The sequence below is a fragment of the Hemitrygon akajei genome, chromosome 32, assembly GCF_048418815.1.
Source record: "Hemitrygon akajei chromosome 32, sHemAka1.3, whole genome shotgun sequence".
Lineage (NCBI taxonomy): Eukaryota > Metazoa > Chordata > Chondrichthyes > Myliobatiformes > Dasyatidae > Hemitrygon > Hemitrygon akajei.
The window spans coordinates 18,546,815-18,558,853 of record NC_133155.1 but is presented as its reverse complement, the minus strand read 5'-3'; the positions used below and the strand labels follow the sequence as shown (position 1 = coordinate 18,558,853).

The window sequence follows — 12,039 nt, the reverse complement described above, 5'->3', positions numbered from 1 at the left end:
CCCTAGCCTGGTGTATTTGTGTCTTTCAACTCTGACTGATCCAAACCAGTTAAATGAGGCGATCCACACAGAGTCTAATGAGGTTACAGTTCGGTTCTTTGGTAGGTCTGGCATTTTAAGTAATAAGCAGCTGCTGATCCGAGAATGCTCTCAGATTTAGCAGGTCATTACCTGAAGCTCCTTGTGTCCACATTCAACTGCTCTGATTAGATGGTCCCAGAGCAAGAGTCAGTTCAGAGTCCACAAAATGGGGGGAAGCAAAGACAACTGGTTTGTCTGCTTCCCCTGTCCTTGATTAGACTGTAGTTTCTTCTGGCCAACATGGGGGAGTGCTGGGTGGTATGGCTTAGAGGGCCGGAAGGGCCTACGTTGTGCTGTATCTCAATAAAATAAAAAATTAAGACATTTGCAACTTAAAATATTGTAATCCACTTTTATCCAGCAAAAAAGAAAGTGAAATTAACTTTTGCCATTTTTGGAGAATTGCGTGATAGTGAATCAATCATCTCTTCTTATACCTTGCCTGATCCTCCCCTCTACAGGTAAGCTGCAGATTTGCACCTCTGGTACTTTTGCATAAGCAACACTCCTAACATTAATGTTTTTCTGTCCACCCATACAGGTTCAGTTGCAAACACTGTTCTGACCCTTACATATGCAGTCATTCCCATCTGCAAGGACAAACCGCAATGAACTACAGCTTGGATAACCTGCACCGGTCTAGTCTTCGTACTCCCTCTAAACATCCGTCCAGGAGTCAGGGCTACGGTCGGATACTCAGTGCCAACAATCAGGTAAGATCAGGTATGAAATTTTGCAACGAACCATTCCCCAGGCGAATAAGATATAAGAGCAGAATGAGGCCATTTGGCTCATCGCGTCTGCTCCGCCTTTTCATAATGGCTGATCCATTTTCCTTCTCAGTCCCAATCTCCTGCCTTCTCCCTGTTTTCCTTCATTCCCTGACCAATCAAGAACCTATCAGCCTCTGCCTTAAATATATGTAAAACCTTGGCCTCCACAGCTGCCAGTGGCAACAAATTCCACAGATTCACCACTCTGAGGCCCATTGAGCACTGGAGCTAACCTAGGGATAAAGTCCATTCTGGGTTTGGCCTTTTTTAATGGTAACCAACCTAAATGATGAAGGACATCCTGTTTAAACCACTTGAGATAACAAGGTGCCACAGGAGATTGAAAGACACTTCTTGGATTATTATGTTATTGTTGCATTGATGCACCATCAATAACTCACTCTGAGATGTAAGAAGCGAGATATCGGCTTTTATTGACTGGAAGAATGAACAACACTACATCCTGGAGAATGAGGCCGGGCATCAGGCCTCAATCGCCTTTATACAGAGGTCTGTGGGAGGAGCCACAGAAGCAGTCAGCAGGGGTCAGTGGGAGGAGCCACAGGAGCAGTCCAGACAGGTATATGTAGTTCACCACACACCTCCAGGTCCAATGAAGAATCCAGCAAAAGCTGACAGCCCAACTCCTGATTAAAGTTCAGTGGGCAGACATTTTTAAGACTCATGGGCATGTTGTCAGTCTGGATATTACTGAGTATCGGCCTGTGTCAATTTAATGTTAAGTATTCAGGCAGATTGTCGATTGACAGCGGAGCCAATAAAAATGCCTTGTTTAGTACAATAATTGATTCATCTACTTGGAGCCAAAAGCTGTAGGTTACATTTATTTATCTGCTGCTAGTAATTGTAAACTGTGAAAGTCTAATTGGAATATGGGGGATTTTAATACCCTCCTCTGCTTGGACATGTGTAGCATCACTGCTGTCCAAACCAACCAAGTCTTATTCCTGTGGGAGGTAGTAAGACAATTATAATAAAAGATCAAGCAATTTGGCCTCAGATTTATTTACCTATCTGTCGAGGATCTTTTAATTACCACTTCAGTAGAGGTGACCCCACATAGTTTTTTTGCAAAGCGAAGTTTGGTCTTCGTATCAAGGAAATCCTGCCAAATGCAGCAGGATAGGTTACATTCTGTGGTGCATCTCTAAAATTGTTGGGATTACATGCCTGTTCAACAGCAAGTGAAGCTTACAAGCATTAAGAGAGGCCATATACAATCCTGACGAATTGAGGAGGCTTAGGGCACACTTGACAACTCAAGGCTGGCAGCACAGTGAAGGACTTCACACAGCCCTTAAACTCATGACTGACTCTATCATCAATATCAATCAAGGAGGTTCAAGAAGTACAGAAGACCATACAAAACTCAATAGAAAAGGACAGGAAAATGAAGCTGCAACACAGGATTAAATCAAAGTGCTAATGTTCAACATACCATCTTTTCAGATCAATACATCACATCAGAGCATTGGAGTAGCACAAGGGTGGACAATCATCGAATGCACAATAAAGTGTGACAGTTACTGAGAAAGTGCAGTGCAGGCTGATTCTAAGATGTAAGTCCATATCTAGGTAGATTGTGAGGTCAAGAGTCCATGTTATTGTGCAAGGGGACTTTCAAAAGTTTTATAACACTGGGATAGGAGCCATCTAGATCCTGGTGGTACTTGCTTTTTGGGAGTGGGGAATAAAGAAAATGTCCAGGCTGAATGGGGTCTTTGATTATATTGGCCATTTTACCAAGGCAGTGAGACGTATAGACCGAGGCATTGACTCATAGAGCATTACAGCACAAAAGCAGAAGTTTCAGGCCAACTTGGTTTTTTTTTTGCCTAGTTCCATTTATCCACACCTGGACCTTAGCCATCTCCACCCCTCTCATCCATGAACTTATCCAAATTTCTTTTAAATGATGCATTCGAACCCGTATGCACATTTTCCGCTGGGAACCCATTTTAATTCACGTCACCGTGAGTGACGAGAGAAAAAGAAGAGAAATTACCTTTCAGCTCACAAGACAGCATAGGCCATCAACTTTTTGCTGTTGGTGTTTCTGGAGCAGGCAATTTCTTTTTTATGAGGTCGAGTTGCCAGCTCAGCACTTGACCCAGCACGGATGGAAAGTGTGCACGGGAGCCGGCTGGATTTGAACTCGGGACCTTCCGCCCCGAAGTCCAGCACTGTTGCAACTACGCCACCAGCAAGCGTAGTGAGTGAGGAAGTTCCCCTTAAATATTTCACCTTTTACCCTAAACCTATGATGTCTAGTTCTAGTCTCACCCAACCTCAGATGAGTATGCCAGCATGTTTTTACCCTATCCGTACCCATCATACTTTTGTGTACCTCTGTAGGATCTCCCCTCATTTTCTTATGATCCAAGGAATAAAGTTTTAACCTATTTAACCCTTCCCTGTAATTCTGGTCCTCAAGTCCCAGCAATATCGGTGTAAATTTTCTCTGCACTCTTTCAAGCTTATTGATATCTTTTCTGTAGGTAGATGACCAGAAGTGCACACAATACACCAAATCTGCCTCACCGACATCTTATACAACTTCAACATAGCCCAAATTCCAAATCTTGCATTCAGTGCTCTGTTTTATGAAGATCGATGTGCCCAAAAGCTTTCTTTGTCACCCCACCTATACTCAGAAATCCCTCTGTTGCACCACACTCCTCAGTGTTCTGCCACTCAAACGTGCATAAATCCTGCCCTGGAACGATCTCCTAAAGTGCAACATGCTCATTAAGTTCCATTTGTCACTTTCCATCCTGTTTTTTCATCTGGTCCAGATCACACTGCAAGTTTTGACAGACTTCCTCGCTATCCACTATGTTCCCAATCTTGGTATCATCCACAAATTTGCTGATCCAGATTACCACATTATTATCTAAATCTGTAATATATAGATAAACGACAACCAAACCAGCACCATTCCCAGTGACATACTACCAGTGACGGGCCTCCAGTCGGAGAGACAACAGTCTACTACCACTCTCTGTCTTCCACCACTAAGCCACGGCCGTGGAAGGGAGGCTGGTTTCTGTGATATGCTGAGCTGTGCCCAGAGCTCTCTGCAGTTTCTTGTGGGTCTCAGGCAGCGCTGTTGCCGTATCACGCTTTAATGCATCCGGATGGGATGCTTTCTATGATGCATCAGTAAAAATGGTGAGATTACACGTCTGTTAAACAGTTGGTGCAGAGTTAGAAGATCGCACAAGCAATGGATTGGATTATAACTCCTCCAAACTCCTCATGAAATATACTGTAGGAACTTCATCGAAAACAACCACCATCCTGGCTTTGCTGGTGTCTTGCTACTGTCATCAAGAAGGAAGTACAGTAGCCTTATGACCCATATTGCCAGGTTCGGGAACAGTTATTTCCCCTCAACCATCAGGCTTTTGAACCATAGGTGATAACCACTCAACTTCATGGCTATGTAGCTGAAAAGAAGAGATTGAGCATTGCCAGTTAAATGGTAGGCTTTCTGATGAACTGACTGGCTGGTTATTTTGTGGAAACTTACAAGAAAGCAGTCAAAAATGGCTCTTAACTGAAGAACACTTACATTTAAAAGAGCAGTTACAATAACTGTATCAATGGAAACAGCAACGATGTAATTGAGTTGCAGTTAGGAATGAAAGTGAGTGTGAACAAAATCACAATGTCTGAACATAAACTGGCCCGGCTGAACAAAATGTGTGTCCATTGTGGCAGGGGCTTACATACACCTGATTAATGCAGGTTTAAAGGCAAAACTTGCAGAAAATGCAACAAAGTAGGGCACATACAAAGAGCATGTCGGGCAGACAAAAGTAGATGGACAGTACTGGGAAGAGAGAAAGATAAAAAGTCAACTTGAAGTTTCAAAAAGAGCACTAGTCAGCATGCTATTGAGAAATCTGATAATGTTGAGAGTGACACAGTACTGAGTAACCTTGAGGTTTACAGTATGAAAATGACCAATAAACAAGCAATATGGTTTACACCAGAAGTGAATAATAAATTAATTAAAATGGAATTGGACTGACATGTGGCTGTTGTGTTTTACTATTTATTATTTACTATTTATTGTTATGTTTATTATTTAGTGTTGCATTTGTTATGTTATGATTGCACTGCTCCTGGGAAACGCTGTCTCATTCTGCCCTACAGAGCTGATGTACTGTTAGAATGACAATAAAGTTTTTGAATCTTGAATCTTGAATCTTGGTTCAGCTGTTTCAGTCATTTCACAAAATGAGTTTGAACGGCATTTCAAAAATATCCAACTAAGAGTTTATACTGGAGAAAAGATATCTCCTGTGGGAATGACATTTAGAAGAGTGAAATACAACATCCACATTGAGCTTGTATGTGGCAAGAACAAGAGGACCAGCATTATGAGGATGAGGTAACTACAACTTGATTGGAGATCCACCCACCATTAGCATGCCACATCTTCTGCAATAGAGTCAACTGAAAGTCAATTATGAAAGGTACTGGATGATGCCACAACTGTCTCCATGCAGTACAGCAAACTGCTGCCCAACGGAGGACAATCAGGTATTGGTGCTAACCTCTGCGCCTCTGGTTGGAAAGCATATTGGACCAAGGAAGGACCATGCTGCTCAGTGGAAGTGTGAAAGTGACAAAAGCATTGGTCCGACTACAGAAGTTTTTGTAGGCAACATATCTGAGAAAGATATGTTAATCAGGCAGGTCTTTGCAAAATGTGGCTTGGTTTTAAGCTAGACGAGAGTTCAAGGAGCTTCAGGAAATGTGCAAGCATTCGGCTTTTGTGAGTGTAAAGAACCAGAATCTGCCCGGTGTTTATTAAGAATATTGCATGAAGTTCAAGTTGGAAACAAAAAGCAGCTTGTAAAAGTAGATGCAAAGACCAAATCCCAGCTGGATGAAGGAAGGTCAAAATGAAAGGAGTCAATGGGGGTGTGAAAACAGCAAATTTGTCAGATGATATTGTGGATGAGGAAACCGAGAGGAGAGATCAGATTATAAAGGGAGCAATTGAAAGATTAATAAGAATACTCCAGTGAACTAAATGCACCTTCCCAAGATCAAGATGCACAAACTAGAAGAAGAAACAGGAAGGAGAAGAAAGGTGTCCAGAGCTGTCAGAACCACTTCCTGCTGTCTCAATATCAACATCTACAGCCACCACGGATGAGGCCCCAGAAGCTAAGATTATTTTCGCAGGCACAAGTTGCATCTGCCAAGCAGAGTGTCCTTCCTTGACAGGAAAGATGTTATCTCACAAGAGTAAGAAATCCTCCACAGCGATTAAATCTTTAAGGCCCGATTGGAACAATTTAAATTTACTATGTGGCTGATATCTTATTATAGTCATTGCATTATATAATATTCTGCATATATAGTTGAGATGCATTCTCCATTGAGTTGAAGGAGTGCTGTGTATTTTATATTTCAATAATATTTGGGTAATGTAAATATATTGATTAAGCATTATTTGTTATATATATAATTTATATATACAGAGAACAGAGTGATCTAGGAATAATGGTGCATAGTTCCCTGAAGGTGGAATCTCATGTGGATAGGGTGGTGAAGAAAGCTTTTGGTATGTTGGCCTTTATAAATCAGAGCATTGAGTATAGGAGTTGGGATGTAATGTTGAAATTGTACAAGGCATTGGTGAGGCTGAATTTGGAGTATTGTGTACAGTTCTGGTCACCGAATTATAGGAAAGATGTCAACAAAATAGAGAGAGTACAGAGGAGATTTACTAGAATGTTACCTGGGTTTCAGCACTTAAGTTACAGGGAAAGGTTGAACAAGTTAGGTCTTTATTCTTTGGAGCGTAGAAGGTTGAGGGGGGACTTGATAGAGGTATTTAAAACTATGAGGGAGATAGATAGAGTTGACTTTGATAGGCTTTTTCCATTGAGAGTAGGGGAGATTCAAACATGAGTAGAGGACTCAGTAGAGGACATGAGTTGAAAGTTAGGGGGCAAAAGTTTAGGGGTAACACGAGGAGGAATTTCTTTACTCAGAGAGTGGTAGCTGTGTGGAACGAGCTTCCAGTAGAAGTGGTAGAGGCAGGTTCGATATTGTCATTTAAAGTAAAATTGGATAGGTATATGGACAGGAAAGGAATGGAGGATCAAAACACAAAAATACAACTGCAGATGCTGTGGATCAAAAAATACGTACACAACACTGGAAGAACTCAGCAGGTCAGGCAGCATCCGTGAGATGATGAGGGGTCTCGGCCCGAAATGTTGGCTACTCTTTTCTCATGGATGGAGAATTAGTACATATTCTAAGGAATGAAGGGTTATGGGCTGAGTGTAGGTTGGTGGGACTAGGTGAGAGTAAGCGTTTGGCACAGCCTAGAAGGGCCGAGATGGCCTGTTTCCGTGCTGTAATTGTTATATGGTTATTATGGTTATATGTAAAAGTGCATAAATTGCAAACATCATCACACTACCCATGTGATAAGTGTGCACGCCTCACATAAAGTAAACACAAAGTTGGACTCACATTTCGGACTCCTGTGTCTTCCTTTAAATTAGCTTAATGTTGTGAAGCTGCTTAACATAACAAAAGGGTTGTAAATTTGAAGCCCAGTCTAGAGTGGCAGTGTATGTGTGGTGTTCCTGTTGAGGTATTGAGTAAGATCCCCTCGGGTTACTTAGGTTAGGCTTCAAATTCCCATGATAACTTATTAGAGAAGTAGGACTCCATCTATGATTTGAATGCAGGTGGTAATGGGACAAACAATTGCTTCATTTGATTCTCAAAACAAATGAAGTGATTGTTCATCCCATTACCATCTGTAGTCTGGTGCAATACAGCTGCACTTTCTCCCCCTGTGAGACATTTCAGTTATGATGAATTGGTACATACTAACACAGTTGTTCAAGTTAAACAACATTTGCTGGGGCAAATGCAATTAATGCTGCATATCTCAGTTAGGAATAATAGAAAAAATATTTGGATGAATATTGCCTGGGGAAACGTAACAGTTATAAAGAGCTGAATATTTTCATGGAGGAGGAGTGATGGAATATTTTTGTACTTTAATCTACACCGTGTAATGCACTGTGATGAATTCAGTTAATATTGCCCTTTTTCCAGCTCATAGAGTTATATATACATTTCAAACAGTAAGGAGTTGCTCCTTATTTCTGAAGATTTATTCACCTATTCATTCCAGGAAAGGATCACTTGATACAAGAAAGAAAATGATTCGGTCTCTTCCCAGTCCTGTAGTTTTTTTTCTCTGTTTCCAATGCAGAAGTGCTGGAATGATTGTAATTAATGATGCCTTTTACATTAAGAACAGGATACAGCTAGTAATATTGGGTCCATTTCTCAGTTAGTTATGTGTGTGACCGTTAAATTTAATCTGTGGAAGAAAGAACATTTATTATCTCAGTACTATAACAATGAATGCATTCATGCTGAGCCCAGTTAATATATTTTTGTTGAGAGATTAACAAAGCAGCAACAATGCTTTCATTTCACTTTCCTTAAATTTGCCTTCCAGATCTTGCTTCTGGTGTAGGTCAGGTTTATGAGACGGAGCAAAAGTAGCGTGAAAGGAGATACATCTAATTTTTGTGCGACGTATATAGTCAGAATGTTTTTTTTTGGAGGGGCCTGCATTGTCAGCTACATCCAATGAATCTTGACGAAGGCTTATTAGTCTTTGTTGCAAAAGGATCTCTAATTGTGGGTTCTCTTTGAAAGTCCAGGGATGTTCCAAGAACTGTTTATATTTCAACCATACATCAAAAAATGAACACTGCAACCAAGGGCTAAGGACCTCAGCACAAGCTTGGAAATGATTAGTTATACTATTATTGCCAGCTCTACAACATTTAGGGCAATCCAGTGAACTCCTCAGTTTGCAAGATTCTCAGTCAAACTGTACAACCAGTTAGCTGTATTTCACAGGAATTCAGCATAGTGGTTAATTCACAAAGACCCAACAACTCAACCGATCTCGGTGGATGGATTTCCAGTGTCGAAGGAAATTTCCTCTGGGATAAAAGTGCCTTTAATCCATGTCTCACGAAACCTCCACAGTATACGTTGGCGATTTTATTTCTTGTAAACTTTTATTTTGTGAGGGCTTCACTGTAGTCAGGGACTCAGAATAGGCTGGATTTGACATTATAATAGTTGAGCAGTTAAATCTATGTAAAGCCAGGTATATTCATGAATTTGCTGCAGGAGTAAAGGTCATATTGTAGTCCCCAATAATATGACATCTTTCTGGCTGTCCAAGATTGGAGGGAGATAATAGCTGACTGGTGGTTTTACAAATTATGCCGTTGTCCTCAGGAAATAAATTTATTGTTAGATATAAAAACATGTGTTGATTTCACACCCAATGTCACCCTAAATTAAGAGTTTCCAACCTTTTTTATGCCATGGACCAATACCATTAAGCAAGGGATTCAAGGACCCCCACGTTAGTGCCTAAGCTAAATCTAGTCAGATTTTTCTGAAGCAGTCAGTATAAGGATAAACTTTCAAGTAAAGCAATACTGATGCTTGAACTAGTGCTAGATAATGAATCTTATCTTTGGAGCACCAGAAGGGCAGGAGCTCTTTTGAAAGGGCATACGTAGACATTTTTCTCTTTAGGTTCTGGCAACCTTACAAAATACATATCATGGAAAACAAAAACTTTGACCAGAACATTTGAGCACCTAATCTCAACGTTATACTTTGTCTCAGATTAAAGGCATGTGCATGGACATTACTGCAGTAAATCCAAGTAAGTGGCTAGGGGACATGTCAGCACTTACCGACTCTCCTCATACCTTTGATTTCCTCATCATTGTGCTTGGGTTACCTGAGATATCCTTAGAGCGCGTGTGGAGGCTGTCCAAATTTGTCCCTTGACCCAGTTTTCAGCAGGTTAGTTCTATCGCCTCCAAGTCATCTTTTCTCAAATCTCATGCAATTCCTCTCGTGGGCTCGCACATAAGCTTTCTAATTAAACTGCATCCTGGAGCATCTTTGCTGGAGGCTCATGGAGATTCTAGGGTTTCATAGAACTTGTACAACCAACGGACACTAGATCGTTAGTCAGATATGGATTTAGACTGATTTTAGAGATGCAATTTTTGTGTGTAATCCACTATTCCAGTAACTGCACATCACAAACTGTGACTGGGAACTTTAATCTGAGAAGTGTTGGAGTGGAGAAAGAGTTCGTGAGGATTGGCAAGTGGGTACTAAAGTGCATTTTATGCAGACAATTTCCAGGGTTAAGAAGAGCCATTTCCAGCTTTGAAGCATTAAGCATTGTTAGAAGTTTAACAAGATAATGTGGAAGAAATTTGCTTACATTGATTAGAATGTTGTTTGCTTCATAACAGGTTGATAATGCTGATTTGAACAGGCCCTTCGAAGTGGTGTGTGAGTCGGTCTTCGGTGAAGTGGAATCACAGGCTGTGGAGGCTCTCGATCTGCCTGGTTGTTTTCGCATGCGAAGCCACAGCTACCTTCGTGCCATTCAAGCTGGCTGCTCACAGGATGACGACTGCTTGTCTGTATTTTCTATATCAGCACCCATGATGCCTACTACAAGTGTCAGTGCTATTAAACCTAGTGCATGTAAGTACTCTGAGCAAGGATACTAGATGACCATTTTAAAGTGAAGTGAATCCACACTATTCATTTTCACAGACTGATCTTTCCAACTAATTTTGAGCTCTTTGTATCAGTAGGTAATGCAGGGATGACAGAAGCAGTGTTTACAATTTACTTTTCTCTATTTAGATAGAGTTTAAATAAGCTACAAGAGCTTCTGTTCAACATTTTGCTAATCTGATTTGTAAATATGCTTTCAGACATAATGGGACAGTAGTGCAGTGGTTAGCAGAACGCTTTGCAGTACAGGCAACCCGGGTTCAATTCCCACCACTGCCTGTAAGGCGTTTCCACGTTCTGCACGTGACCATGTGGGTTTCCTCTGGGTGCTCTGGTTTCCTCCCATAGTCCAAAGATGTACCGCTGGTTGGTGGTTGACTGGTCATTGCAAATTGTCCTGTGATTAAGCTAGGGTTAAGACAGGGAATTGCTGGGTGGTAGAGGTCAAAGGATTGGAAGGGCCTATTTCACGCTGTATCTCAGTAAGTAAATAAATGACATAAAGGTGAAAAATTTAAAAGGGATGCAAGGGGCAGCTGCTTCATACAAGGGATATGGTTTGAGCTGTCAGAGGAAGTGGCTGAGGCAGATACAATAAACAGCATTCAAATGGCATCTGGATAGGGGGGATTTAGCGGGATATGGAGCTAAGGCTGGCAACTGGAACTAGTGGTGTGGGCACCTTAGTTGGAATTGACGAGTTGGGCCAAAGGGTCTGTTTCCGTGCTGTCCCCTATGACTCCTTGATAGTGCAGACCTTCCCTGATATAATTCGTCAGTCTTTTGATTTCCTCTTGCTTTAAAATAGTGATATTTACTCGGGGTTCTTTCTGCCATCTTATATTCAGCCAGAGTTGTGTTTCAAGGATGTTGGGAAGGACACAGGTCAAGAACTTTGCACTATGACTTCCCTTGATGCAATGGAAGAAAATTGCCACTGGTCTACCACGGACAGAAAATACTCTCTTCTATTAAGTATCAATTAGTATTTAGATTAGTGGAAGAAGTGTTTTGAATGAATGAATGATCTTTATTGTCATTATACATAGATACAATGAAACTCTTGTTTGGCTTCCTCTCAGGTAATTAAATAAAGAGGTAGATAAAAACAAGACAGTAATAGAAAAACAGTATTAAATAGATAAGTGGCAGAAAATAAGTTACAGCAGCACCAGAATGTCACAGTAATGCACAAAGTGCCATTAATGCAAGTATTTGAGTCCTTGTGTGGGCATGTGTGTGCTCACAGTTTCAGTCATTGTTCTGTGGGAGTGGTGTGATAGAGGACACAGCTCTGGGGTAGAAGCTGTTCCTCAGTCTATTTGTTCTGGCTTTTAGTGTCCTGAATCTTTTGCTGGACGGCAGTGGGTCAAACAGGGAGTGGCCAGGGTGTGTGGTGTCTCTGGTTATGATGATTGCTTTCCTTCTGAGTCTGCTGGAATAGACGGTGTCCAGACCCGGGAGCTCCATCCTGACAATTTGCTGGGCTGCCTTCACCACGCGATGCAGGTCTTGTCGCTCAGCGGCT

The 12,039-nt window shown here is 41.3% G+C and overlaps 1 protein-coding gene across 6 annotated transcripts in view; it reads left to right on the top strand.

Annotated features, from left to right (window-relative positions):
• The window catches only part of LOC140719550 (disks large-associated protein 2-like), a 700,090-nt gene that overhangs the window by 654,207 nt on the left and 33,844 nt on the right, over positions 1-12,039 (top strand). For all 6 annotated transcript variants that reach the window (XM_073034242.1, XM_073034241.1, XM_073034239.1 and 3 more), the window contains 2 exons: positions 623-794; positions 10,238-10,475. In XM_073034242.1, coding sequence (XP_072890343.1) covers positions 623-794; positions 10,238-10,475 — 410 coding nt within the window. The remainder of the gene's footprint in view (positions 1-622; positions 795-10,237; positions 10,476-12,039) is intronic.